This window comes from Notechis scutatus, chromosome 3, assembly GCF_049901735.1.
Source record: "Notechis scutatus isolate UNSWTSFEM ecotype Mainland chromosome 3, rNotScu1.2, whole genome shotgun sequence".
Lineage (NCBI taxonomy): Eukaryota > Metazoa > Chordata > Lepidosauria > Squamata > Elapidae > Notechis > Notechis scutatus.
This window is the reverse complement of record NC_142011.1, coordinates 174,267,572-174,281,877: the sequence shown is the minus strand read 5'-3', so window position 1 is coordinate 174,281,877 and position 14,306 is coordinate 174,267,572. Positions and strand designations below refer to the sequence as shown.

Genomic DNA, 14,306 nt, shown 5'->3' with positions numbered 1-14,306 from the left:
GATTGCTGCTTAGAAAACTCCTTACTTGGAAACCCCCTTTCTGGGCCTTTCTTCCACCACCACCCTTGTCTAGTATCTGTTCTCTTCGCCATCTCTATCTTATTGTTTTCCTCTTTTCTTTTTCCTTCCCAGTACAGCTACTGACCCCCACCTCCATTTTTTATTTTTTGTATTTTTTTCTATTTCTACTAGAAGAGGAAGGGTGTGAATACTGTATATAAGTAATTTCTATGTGAGAACTTTAGGTTGGAAAGATGAGGAAGGTGATCGTTGAATTTTTTTTGGGGGGGTGGTGAGCTCTAGTTTTATACTAAATGCTTTTTGGAGATACAGATAGTGAGGCAAACTGGATAAATCATGAGTTGGATTACAGCATGATGGAATGATATGCAAATCTCACTCCTGAAAGAAATAGGCTGGATTTTAAAATAGAGAGCAAACTGCATCTTTCTTCTGGTGTGCCCTATTAAAATTTTTATCTATATCTATATCTATCTATATCTACCTACTATGGTAAACTATTCTGTTACTGTTGTATTTCAGTAGCTGTCCAATTCAACCCTGGAATATAAATATATATACATACATACATACATGTTTTCTGAGGTTCTCGCGGGTATTTGTATGTGGATCTTTGGTTATTCTGTTTTTCTCCCGCATAAGATTGGAAGTATCTAGGTAACGTTTCGATGAAGTCTCATTCATCATCTTCAGGCTTGTGTCTTCGGCTCTGTGCTTGCACTGGCACGAAGCCGAAAGCACCAGCCTGAGGATGGCGAGTGGGACCTCGCCAAAACGTCACCAAGATACTCTTAATCTTACACGGGAAAAGACCCAAACACACCGATACCTGTATGTATATATATGTATGTATAAGTACATTAAGCTTGGTTAATGTTAACTGTGATTAGATTTTGTGTTCCAGCTATTGTTTGAATGCCTAGCATATTTGGTTAAAGTATGGTTTTGTCTAACGGACAATCCAGAAAATAAATTAGTTAGATTAACCATGTTATATGAATACAACTAAAAGCTACCTACATAATGCTAAATCTCCCATTCCCATAATTTTTAATTGACAAAATGATGCATCATAAGGCAACAATGTTTGAACCAAGGAGCTTGGGTGGGGGTTTGCATGTGTATTGCATTATGGGTGCAGGCACGTGACGACAAAAAGGTTAGCCATTATTGTGCTATAAGATTCACATAGAAATTGCCCAGCCTTTCTGAGCATTTATACATTAAGAGCAAAATATAAGCACATTTAGCATCCCTGTAGAATTTACAACATAATAAGTGAGAAATGAATTCAATCACCTGGGCATGTTTGGTTAATAGGGTTTCACAGTATTTGGTAAAATGTAGTGTTTGGCTTTTAAAAATGCTATCTTCTATACCAATATCTTGCTATATCCCAAGTGTCCTTTTTTATTTAACTTCTGCCATGTTGGGGCAGGCTACTAACTTCAATCTGAAACTTCATATCTCTTTTTCTTTTTTGTGAGTTGTTTGGTTTGGTCATAATGTAAAGAAATTAGGAATGGTAAAAAAAATCCATATAATGCCAGCTTCTGCTCTACAGTCTGTTTCCAAGGGAAGAGGAAAACTTAAAATTAGAAGACTTGGGTTGACTGGACAAAATTAGATATTCAGCCAGAGGTTTAGATTAATCTCAAAAATTTTCGGCATACTGATTCATGTTGAATAACCAGATTCTGCAACTACATTAATGATAGTTGATAATCTTTTCAGAAGCAATTGGTATCTATGCAATGCAATGTAGGGAAAAAGCCAAAGTAATTTTCTTCCTTGTATAAACGAGCCTCTTTATACAATATACATACAGCACAGAGAAAACAAGGTTTTCTTTAAAAAAAAACCTATCATAGTCCATGTCCATCCTGTCTTATGAATAACTTATTTAGAATAAGAATCTTATCTATTTGAGTTTTCAAAGGATAAATAGGATTGCGCAAGAAAAACTGATCAATGGTTTCAAAATTCTTACCTAGCCAATTCCCAAACTCTTTCTTCTAGGTAGCATAATTTAGCAAAAAAAAAAAAAGTGATCTCCTTCACTCTTTGTTCATAAAATTTCCAGATACAAATTGGGCTATTCTGTTGCAAAAAGAAGAATGCAAACCTGCTGAAGAAGGTGGAAACATTTTACTTTAACATTCAAGCAGTTGTGTTACCCAAGTAACTCTGCTACAGGATATAGAATTCTATCACTGTTTGTCTTTCTATAACATAAAAACAAACTAGCTGGAAAAACTTTACAATATGTTTAACACACGTTTGCATTTGAAGACCGGCATCGAGTCCATATTCCAGTTTAATCAATCTGTTAATACTAAAGATGCCCTCACACGCTTCTGCGTGAATTTAATGTACACATACTTGTGAATTCAGGATTCAGGAATACAAGGCCCAGAAAAGGCATCCGCCTACAGTCCGCCAGACATCTAAACTACAAACCAGCTCCGCAGCCTTTCCTCGAAAGAAATACTTGATCACAAAAACACAATGTCCCCCAGCTTTGCTATATTCAGTTTACAGCCCAACTTAATGAGGAGAAATCCCAGCCTGGTCGAGTCGGGTTGAGTCCCCGATGCCGGTAAATTCTTTTCCATCGTGGGGCGAATAGGGCCGAAGGCGCAAAAGAAGTGAACCTCCAACCGCTTCTCAGTCGCCGGAGTGAAGGCGGCCTGGACGACGGAGTCTTCAGAGAAATCAAATATGGCGGGAGGCGAGCGGCCTGGCTTCCAATCACTTCCTCCCTCCCTTCTCCCTTCTCCCTGAAGAGGAATCCCAGGCCCCGCCCTCCTCGCACCTGCTGCGCGCGGGCAGCAGCCAGTCCCCGCTCCCCTTCGCTACCTTGCGCGACTGGTAGCGCCGCTATTTGCTCGCTCTCTCGCTCCCTCCCTCCCCCCCGTTCCTTGCGGCTGCGCCCTCTTTTCCCGGCCTTGAAGCAACAGCAGCTGTAGCAACCTCGACGCCGCTGCCGCTTCCTCCTCTGTAAACCACTCGGCTCCGGCCTTGACGTCGTTTCCTTCCAACATGGCGAGGACGGGAGGCTGCTGCTTTCGCCGCCGCCGCCGCTGCCGCTCTCGCTTCTGCCGCTGCTTCTAATGGAGGCTGAGGCAAACGGGCAGCGCTGCGTTCTTGCGAGACCCGATTCGTCCCTCCTCAGCGTCGAGCAGGGGCTGCGGTAGCCGCCTGGTCAGAGCCGGGTTTCGGTTTCGTCCGAAGAGGGGAGACCCTTTCCCGGGAAGTCTCCTCGGGTCTCAGCCGGCGGAGCCCTGAGAGTCACCCCCGCTCATCCTCCCCTTTCCCCTCACTTTCAGCGCGCCCTCATGTATGAGGGGAAGAAAACGAAGAATATGTTCCTGACACGGGCTTTGGAGAAGATCCTGGCCGACAAGGAGGTGAAGAAGGCGCATCATTCCCAGCTGCGCAAAGCCTGCGAGGTGGCTTTAGGTAAATAGGAAGGGGAGACGGGGAGGGGGAGGGAACAAGAGGGGGGAGGGAAACCGGGTACCTGCGGCGGGCAGGCTGGGCCTTAGACTTGAATAGGGCGGCTGTCATTGTAGGGAGAGGCCGGCCTGGGAAAGAAAAGGCGACAGAGGTGCCGGTGAGGGTGGTTTAGGGTGAAAGGGCTGCGGGCGCGGAGTGGGGCGACAGAGATGCGCCGCGGTCAGTTTTCGGCTGGATCCGGAGCCGGGAAGGGAGAGGATGAGCTGCCGTGGCCCTCCTGATACGTGAGGCCAGGCCTTTGTGATCTAGCAATGCGGCGAGTCACTCGAGGTAGATGCGGGGTTGGGAGGCAGGCGGGGGGAACCCCTGTAGGCTGTTCGCGTGTGTCTTGGGAAAGAACCTTGAGCGTAACTCTCGGTGAACAGGAAGAATATTAATTATCAATTAACCATCCGCCTCTTCCTCCCCTCCCTTGCGTCGACGGCGAAATATAATCGGTTGCCTTGACAAGGCTTGCTTTCTTTTCTTTTCTTTTTTTTTTAACCTCCTCCCTCGCTCATAAACACACCCTGCATGAATAGGCAAGGGAAGGTGTGTAAAGAGTTGACCTGGAAGAACAAGGCCGTCTGGGAGGGAGCAGGTGATGGGCAGCAAGGGGAGGGGGGAGGAAGAGAATGGAAGCTGAAGACAAGAAGATGATGGAAAAACAAGGGACAGTGATACCCTGGCAACATTAAAATTTGATACCTGATTTGAGAGGCTGTTGTGTAAGGAAAATGCATAACATCTGAAAAGGAGGTGGTGATGGAAGAGTATTGTAGCATACTAAAATGTGTTGTTTGGAAGGATTTGTGTTTCTTGTCTTACTGTTTACTTAAGCCACTATGGAAGGAAATATGAAACTGATATTTATTAAATATGGATTTATAAAACATACTGAATATCTGACCTCTCCCTTTCTTTATAGAGCTCTAATCTGCATTGGATGATCCTAAGAATTATTTTGCTAGCATTAAAGATATTATGCAGTTTGAATATTCTGTTAAGTGTTCTTTCTTTGATTAATTACTTCAAAGACCTCTTTCAATCTTTTGGATATTCTTATCAATGGATTATCTTCTAAAGCATCTTGGAAGATAATATATGTACAAATTTTCAGTACGCTCTTTCGATCTGCAATCTTATTTGAGACAATTATCTGTCCATTGACATTTTCGGTATGTTAATTGAAGGTTGAGATTTCTTCCTGACTTGGAGTCTCCTTGTTTTTCAGTGTGTGTTTCCATCTTTGGTAGTTTTGCAAATGTTGTTGTAATACTGCTTTTGTCACTTCTAATAGCTCTGTTAAAAAATTATTTTTGTCAAATTCCTTGCTGAGATCTTTTTCTTGGTTTTAGTTTTCTATCCAATCTCTCTGCTCTGCAAAGGGGAAGGGGAGTGATTTATCTCCTTTGCCTTACCATTCTTTCTCCTCCTTGGAGAGATTGGAAAGAGAGGGATTTCAGGAAAATAAGCTGTTTATGTGTACTAGACAACAAGCAGACATGAGCATTCTAAAGAATTCTCTATTTCCAGATCGTTAGGAAGGACTACCACTATGATTCTTCCTTAAAATTGGATAATAAAGATAGTGAATGTAGTAAAGCATTTATGTATATTTGGCTGTTGGCAATCGTTATTTGTACTGAGATCAAAAGGGGGAAATTCTTCCTTCAGTTTGTAGGATGGATCATCTTGATTTTCATTACTCTTTTGCTTTTGCCTGTTTTTCTTCCAATGCCAGCCTTGTTGCTTAACTACATAAAAGCAAGTTCTGATGGAGGCAAGGTTAATCCAATAAGAACTTAGTTCTGACCCACCTTCAACCCCAAAGATTTACTGAGTGTCTTTGGGCCAGTCATTCTCACTGTAGAATCCCTGAAAGGGTATTGTTATAGAGAAAAATAGGAAGAAGTACTATATCTGCCAACTCAAACTTCTCAATAAAATTCAGGATATAAATCAAATAAAAAAATACTATGTTAAAATTGTAAAAAAATTACTAGGCTGACTTTGCTGAGTGATATGTAAAAATAAAGTGTTATATTTTTGCCTTTGGAGAAAAATCAAGATTACAATGATTACTAGAAATGTAGAAATGAATCTACATAATAAATTTGTATATACATTGATTGAGTATACAGATCATTATGAAAATCTAATTAAAGGTGACAAACACATTTATAGAATTAGGCTGCTAACTCATCCTACATGTATAGGTTGTATAAATCTTACAAAACCAGTTAGCTTATACCTTCAGGCTTGCTTTACTTTTTCATATTAGAGGAAAGATATTGACTGTGTTTAGAATGTAGAAAGGGTATAGATTATGTACTCTCCTTCCTTCCCGTTACTTAAATATTCATTTTAATCTGTATGCTGTTCCAATCTTCATGTTTTTTACAGTTATATGAAAACTGGATCAACAGTCAATAAAAAACAAAGCATTCCCATGAGTTTTTTTTAAAAAACAAACAAGCAAACCTTGAACTTGAACTCATTGGGTGAAGGAAAACCTACCACTACTTTAATTACAATACTGTTTGAAATGCTAGGAAACTTTTTCTAAGATTCAGTTGGAATCTGCTTTTCTTTAAATTAAATCCTTTATTTCATGTTCTGCATTTGGTATATTAGAAACTGAATTTGGTGATCTCTCCATATAACATGTCTACGGAGATTCTCAAACATCCAGGTTATGGTTGTCTTGAAGGTGCTTTTTTCAAAAATAACTGGACTTTCTGGGTTTTTTTCTTTGAAAACATTTCACCTCTCCCAAGAAACTTCTTCAGTTTTAAAGAAGTTTCTTGAATGAAAAGCAAGACACTTTGAAAGTCCAATTGCCTTTTGGAAAAGCACTTTTGGAACTCAATATAACATCTTTTCAGTATTAGAGTTCTCTTAGTCTTTTCTTCTCAAGGCTAAAATACTCAGTTCCTTTAGTCTTTCTTCATAACTGTATGTATCTAGTCTCCTGATCATTCCCATTATTCTCTGAATTTGCTCCAGTGTCTCTGAATTCTTTTTAAAGTATGTTCCCAGGATTGCATATGGCACTTGAGGTGATTTGTGATCCATGTAGAATAAAGTACAACTTGGACATTTGGAAATTGTTTTGATGTAGTCTAAATTTGCATTTCCCATATTATACTGCTGAAGTCTTCAGTTTGCAATCAAATATTATTCCATCATCTTTTTTTTACAAGTCCAGTCAATAAGAAAGATCTCACTTTCTATACTTGTGCACTTTATTTCTGTTGAATTAATAACTTGGCATTTTTCTCTGATGGTTTCAGTCTATTCCTTAATCTAATTTTACATTTTATTCCTATCTTCTAGATTATTAGCCATCCCACTCAGTTTTGTATTATATTTATCTTTAGTTAGCATTGGTTTCTCCTCTTAATCCTCTTGCAGGTAGTCCTCACTTAATGACCCTTACTGGGACTGGAATTTCTATTACTATTGGAAGGGTTGTTAGGTGAAAGGTGATTGCATCATTTAGTGATGACAGTTCCAGTAGTTCCAGTTTTTGTTGTTAGTCCAGGATTTCATGCTTCTCCTGATCTGTGTTTGCCTCCACTTCAATTCCCCGAAACACCTGTCTCTCCCTCTTCCCATATCTGACTTTTTTGCTTTTCTGCACTCTGCCACATACCCCACTGTCCCCAGCTGACCTTTGCTGAAAGTGCCCTTGGAGAACTGGCCTACTGGCTTCAATATATTGGAATATGCTGGCTCTTCACAAGGCTTTGCAAGAGGAAAGCTGGCTAAGAGTGAACAGAGGGCCTGCAGTTGGTTTTTTGGTGCTGGGTTTGTCTCCACCCTCGCTAAAGCCCTGCAGGCTGGCACTTCCAATATGACCTGAAGAGCTTGCACCTCTGGGAAGGTATCTTTCTTCCCTTTCTTCAAGTTCTGCTGCCACTCTGAATAATGCCTCAAGCACAGTTTCTACTTTCACCTGGGGAGCCACCTCTTTTCCTGCCTTGCCTGGTAATCAAGTGTGCTGCACTTCACCATCCTGTCCCACAACCTCCTTCCAGGCCAGGCCCACAAGCTCCCTATAGATGAAATGCTGTTACCATGTTATGCTCAGTGCACACAGCCAGTGGCTGCATGCTCACCCAGTATCTGGATTCTGGGCCAGCAGCAGAGGAAGAAGACAGCAAAGAATTAGCTGGCAGTGGAAGTGATGTGTCTGTCTGTCTGTCTGTCTGTCTGTCTGTCTGTGTGTATTGAAATGCCCCTGCAGTCGAAAGTACACATGGGCTTCCAAGTGCCCAAATTTTTATAATTTGATCACATTGATGCTGTGACAACCATACCTTCAAGGACCAGTTGTAATTATTGTTTGTTCACTGTGCCATCACAGTGCCATCATATAACAAATGATCATTAAGCAAAGACTATCTGTAATGATACAATTACTGAAGAATAAAGGTTCAGAAGAGAACTTTGTGGTATCCCATATAGTACTTTATTCCAATTTAATGAGAACACAATAAGTACTCTTAAGTACTATGTATCACTATATTATATGTTATGCTGTTCTCTGCACGCTTGACAAAAAGGAATGGGATAGAATATCAGATGCTTTCTGTAACCAAGATGTTGTTGCATCTTGCTTTAATGGCAACATATTTTTGCTATTAAAGGTAATACCTATTCTCAAGTAAAAGTTTTAATTTTGCAGAACAGAAGTTTTCCCTACTATTATTTTTATATAGTTCTTAAATGTTTTCCTTAGCATTTGTGATCATTTGCTCTTGCAGTCCTTTTTTTAAAAGGCCATGATAAACGTTTTTAGTCCAGTCCTGACTAACTGCTCTTTAGTCTATGAAATTGGCCATGTAAAAAAAAATCTAAAGTCTGTAGGAATGATGTTTTTGCTGTGCTATCTGAGGTTTTATTGGTATAATTTAGATGCCTAATGAAATTTCTAATTACCAAATTTAAGGCTTGTTCTGTGATGATCAACAGATGTATCCAGTTATATGTTGTCTGTTTGCACATATGGTGTCGGCCTCTTTGGCAGCTGCTTAAAACCATAGATTCTTTCCCAAGCCTGATTCTTCCAGAGTTCTCTTGAAAAAGATTTGCTGAGATAACTGGGATGGACTTAACAAGAATTCCAGCAACTGAGCTATTGCCAATTTGGAATCAATATATTCCATATGGACCATACTACCTGCAGAAGTTGTTAAAATACCCAATATAATAGATTATTTTCCCTTCTGCGTTGAGGAAATAGTATTCAAAATATTAATGTGATTTTCACATTCAGGTTGTTCAGAAAAAGGAACAATTGTTTAGGAACCAAATGACATACATCTGGAAATTTGAATCTTGGCAAATGGACTTTTCTTCTTGGTTTGAGACTTCCATCAGCTTTCTCAGTCTGATAAGCTGATAAGCAGTGAAATGTTTGAAACAAAAAAGAAAAGATGCCTACTTGCCATGACTCAACTTCCAGACAATTCTATGTGGATGACTAACAATCTTCATCAACAAATGACATATAGATTATTCTATCTCTATCCTTTCAACACAATTGTAGCATAGGGTTCTTACCTGTATAAAAATAGTGCAGGTAATTCTTGACTTATGACTGTAATTGAGTCTGCCCATTATGGCTGTCAGTTGTGATAGTCATAAAGTAGGTCATCACATGACTAGACCCAATTTTACAACCTTTTTTACAACAGTCGTTAAACAAACCCATTGTTCCCTATAAGGTACATTTGCTGAAAACCAGAAGTAAACTGGTTTTCAGCAAAATGTCATTAATTGTGATCGCGTGACTGCAAGATAAGGCAAACATCCAAAATGCAGTTATATGAACCACAAGGGGCAGATATCAGAACCAGGTTGTAAGTATCTTTTGGGAACTCCATCGTAACTTTGTCGTAATAGCAATAGTACTTAGACTTATATACCACTTCACAGTGCTTTACAGCCCTGTCTAACTGATTTACAGAGTCAGCATATTGCCCCAACAATCTGGATCCTCATTTTGCCCACCTCAGAAGGATGAAAGTCTGAATCAGCCTTGTGCCTGGTGTGACTGCCCAATTGCAGGCAACTGGCAGTCAGCAGAAATAGCCTGTAGTACTTCATTCTAACCACTGCGCCACCATGGTAACATCGTAACATTGTCACTAAGCAATCATAAGTTGAGGACTATCTGTATTTTATTGTTGCTTCTGCCATAAAACAATAAAAGTAAGGAATTAAAGAATGTACTTAGAAGTGTCATTCAGGAGGGATTTAAGTGCTCATTCCTATCTTCCACTTACTGTCATTCTTTCTTTCTGAAGGCCTCACAGAACTTTTTATCTAAGTGTGTGATAGCACTCACTTCAACAACAATGAGAAAATCAAACTAAATGTTTTCAGTTTGAGTTAAAATAGGCTCTCTCCCAGTTGGCCATAACTTAATCCTACAGCTAGTCCTCAACTTATGACCACAATTGAGCCCCAGAATTTATGTTGCTAAGTGAGATATTTGTTAAGTGAGTTTTGGTCCATTTTATTTTCTTGCCACAGTTGTTAAGTGAACCACTGCAGTTGTTAGGTTAGTAACATAACTATTTAAGTGAATCTGGCTTCCCCATTGACTTTGCTTGTCAGGAGGTCGCAACAGATAATCACATGATCCCGGGGCACTGCAACCAGTATAAATGTGAGTCAGCTGCGAACTATCTTAATTTCCATCATGTGACCATGGGAATGCTGCAATGGTCGCTAGTGTGAAAAATGTCAAGTCATTTTTTCAGTGATTGTAACTTTGAACAGTTACTAAATGAATTGCTATAAGTCAAGGACTAGCTGTATTTGATTTCTGAAAACTTTAATAAAATTTAATAAAAATTACTTTCCAATTAGCATGAGAATATTCTGGTTTATGATCTCACATCTTCAGTAGTTTACTACCTTCTCATCTTTTTTTACTCTTCTGTTACTTAATTGACATGCAAAAATTTGCCTGATTTTGTTTAAATTAGTGCTTTGGATCAATAAACTATTGGTCCAAAGTAAGTCCTCTCTTTTTCCAAAGCTAAAGTTGAAGCGTTGTCAAAACCTGAATGCATTATTTTAGTCACACAGGAAAAAAAGGTGTTTGGACAAAAAAAATCAGGAGTCTGATATCACTTTTTTCTAGATAACAAATATTTAAAAGCCATACATTTTATGAGCTGCATCTCATCTCATCAGATGCATAGAGATGATGGGAGCTGCAGCTCATGAAAGCCTAACACCTTTTTATAAATTTGTTAATCAGAAAAGGTGCTATCAGACTCTCCTGAATTTTTGCCACTATAAAGTAACACATATCTCCTCTTACAAACGTATGTGGAGTTGCTTATTCTAAAAACTCTAAGCCTTTTACGACGTGAATTTATGCAAACAAACATGGCTTCACCAGTCTACCACTCAGCCACCACAGAAATCAGATGAAGAGAGCACACAGATGAAGTGACAGAGGAAGAGGCTGAGTCAGCTAATCCAAACCCTGAGCTAGAAAATGGGCTCAATCCAGCAATGTTGTTGCAAATTGAGAGAAAAGCAAACAAAGTCAAGGAAGGAAAGAATAACGGTTTATCAAATAGTGGTACTAAGTTAGTTAGAGCTATGTGGGTCTGGGACTGTTTGCTGCCCTACAAAACAGAGTACAGGTTGGCCAAAAAGGGAGAGTTGAAGGAGAAGCAGTCCCTTACCTTGGAAGAGATGAGCCCAGAATGGCTTGGATTTGGATGGGTTCTTGAGTAATGATTGACAGAATTTGGATAATGATGGTAATGGGGAGTGCCAAAGTTGCCATTGCTAAGTAATGTGGTCACATGACATTGTGCTTTAAGACTGCATTGCTTAGTGAAGGAATACGGGTCCCAATTGCCATCACAATTCGAGGACTACCCGTAATATATTTGATTTGGATTTAGCCTGGTGCAATGTATGAATTGTTTTTGTTTTAAGGTTGTATACAAAATAGACTGCTACAGTTTAATCAGTCTGGATTAAAACAAATCTTGAGTTAGTATGAATAAATCTAATTGCTGGCATAAATGCTAAATGGACTGAAATAATTTTCTATTACTTGTGAACCTACAGCAAACTGTCCCCTGGTAACATTTAAAAACCATCTCTAATTTTCCATTTTTTGCACTGATTATTTTGTATTTGCTAAGTATATGCAGTCCCCCTTAGATTTTTGAGGGAAAAGGAGAGTATCCTTATTTTTTTATTTTGTATATTTATACTAGTTTTACTTGTATAACTGTGATTTGTCATACAGAATTTAATTGTACCTTTTTTAATGTCAGGATGAAGCTAATTAACTAAATAAAAACCTGGAGCATTATTTTATGATCTCGTATATTTAATTGTTGCAAGAATAAGCCTCTGAATCATTTTTAAGATTAATTTATATATTACAGCTTGTCTTTCTTTCAGAAGGTCAAAGTATTGTACACAGTGTTCCTTCGTTCTATTTCTTACCCACAACAGGAGTCATCTGAAGTAGCTTGGGGAAGAGTGTTCTTTCCAAAATTTCCAAAGCTTCTATGGCTGAGCATGGACTTGAGCCTGGATTTCCCTGGTGGCAATCCAAACGCCTGAACCATACCACCATACCTGCTTTTGGTAACATCAGTGCATCATTTCCAAGCTGTTCCAAAGAATCTCAGGCTGCAACCTGGTCACTTGCATACTTAAATTATCAAAAAATCATGCCAATCTCACTTAATTACATTACTGTAATATTCAGTTTTTAAAATGGATAATTCTTTTGTGTATTGAACATGCTTCATCATTATTGCAGTCTTGAGGAAAAAGGAATATCTGCTAATTTTTAGATTTGTTTACTTGTGTGAATTTCCCCCAGTGATACTCTTGTTTATTCAAGATTATGTTTCTACCCCAGTTCTGATATTAGTCACCACCTGATTCTGTTGTAGAGAATTGCAACTTGTCAAATAGTAGAGAGCTATTTTCATAGATAAAAGCTTTATGAATTTGTTTCCTGATCTGACATTTAATACCTATAAGCATTTGAGTTAAATTAAATTAACCAGATTAATTTGTGACAGTTTATGTCCAGGTATTTCTCTGGTAGACTTTTCTGCAGACCTGTTTTGATCATTCATTATTAAAAATTTAGGCTGACTATAGGTTGTTCTCAGACACGTACTTCTTGTACTTCATTACTGCAGAAAGGTCTGGGGAAACTTAATTTAGCTTGATTGGTTCTTTTTTCTTTTCGTATATGTTACAGAAGGAATATATTTCAGGCATTCCTCAACTCATTATGCTCAAATGAATGCCTTCTGGCTATTCCTCAATAAGTAAAAAAAACCTGAAATCTGGATTTCAACTAGTGCTCACTTACTGACCACATTTGGAGCTGGCAACTCTGTCACTAAGTAGTGCAGTCATTAAACACAAAATCATGTGACCATATTGACTTATGATAACAGTTCTGGCTGTGGTTGTTAAATGCCACATCACATGACTATGATTTGCAATTTCCCGCTGGCTTCCCCATTGACTTTACTTAGCAGAAGCTGGCTATGAAGGTTGGAAATAGTGATCAAATGACTTTGGGATGCTGCAACCATTGTAAATTGCAATCACCTGACCACAAGAACTCTACAGCTGCAACTTTGAAGACAGGTTGGAAATCTCCTTTCCCAGGGTCATCATAATTTTATCGATAAACAAGTAGTCAATAAATGAGGTACTGAAGCATAAATATTTGTATACAAGGCTGGCCTTGTCTTAAAAATGCACAAAACATTCAAGTCAGATAATCTCAATATGGTTTATGGAGTGGTTTACTGATGTCTCATTATGTGTATATAGAGAGATTTTGCTGGCAAATCCAGTATTTTGGTGGCTGCTGAAGAATAGCTGAAATTCTATAGCCCTATAATCTCTTTTTATATTGGATTTTGTGATCATTTTCTTTTCTGGTTCTTTATTTCTGTTTTCCAAACAGAAAAACTATGGTGAAATACTATAAATATTAACACTGATATCTTCATTTTTAAAATGCCAACAAGTATACTTATGCAAAAAGTATAATCCCAGTAATTTTTCTCATGTATAAAACTGTACAATAATAGTAGCCATTAAACGAAGTATCAGAAGTAATTGCATAAAATATCTTTTCAGCAAGGAAGTGCATGTTAGCAAAATTATTCTGTAGGACTATATTGTATTATGGAAACCACATGATACTTTAATGTGGGCACATTTAAAATCTCTTTATATATTTAAAGAAATTCTCTGTTCATTCCTTACGACTTATCAACCTTGAAATGTTAGCTATAACATATTTGTAATAATGATAAAAGGAAGGAAATTGATGTATGATACTTCAAAAGCTTTTTCATTCTGAGTTTATATATTTTAAATATGTCCTTTAATATATTATTTTGAATCAATTATAAAAGATGGCAATTTTTCAATATTTTTTTATCCACAGAAAATGTCTCATTTTAAAAAGCAGTTGAAAAACCAATAATGCAATAAATTTGAGTTGGGCAGTAAATCTAATGCCAGTAAGATCTGAAATTTTTATGTGTGACAATCCCTAGAGAAAATTTATTTACACATATTAATTTACTGCTTAACTCCCAAATTTATTCTTAATATTAGTAACTATAAGTCTCTTTTGCATCAAGATGTTCAGGTTTTTTGGGGATATTTTGGGAATGCCTTGGCACTGCCTTCTTCAGTTATTTTTCCCCAAGTTCCCGAGTCTAGTCTATATTTCAGGGATTTCC

General features: G+C 38.2%; 1 protein-coding gene across 2 annotated transcripts in view; it reads left to right on the top strand.

Moving 5' to 3' along the window:
* Positions 1 to 2,159: 2,159 nt before the first annotated feature.
* Positions 2,160 to 14,306, top strand: part of ARFGEF1 (ARF guanine nucleotide exchange factor 1) — a 76,937-nt gene continuing 64,790 nt past the window's right edge. For both annotated transcript variants that reach the window (XM_026691866.2, XM_026691858.2), the window contains exon 1: positions 2,160 to 3,483. In XM_026691866.2, coding sequence (XP_026547651.1) covers positions 3,360 to 3,483 — 124 coding nt within the window. In that variant the 5' untranslated portion in view covers positions 2,160 to 3,359. The remainder of the gene's footprint in view (positions 3,484 to 14,306) is intronic.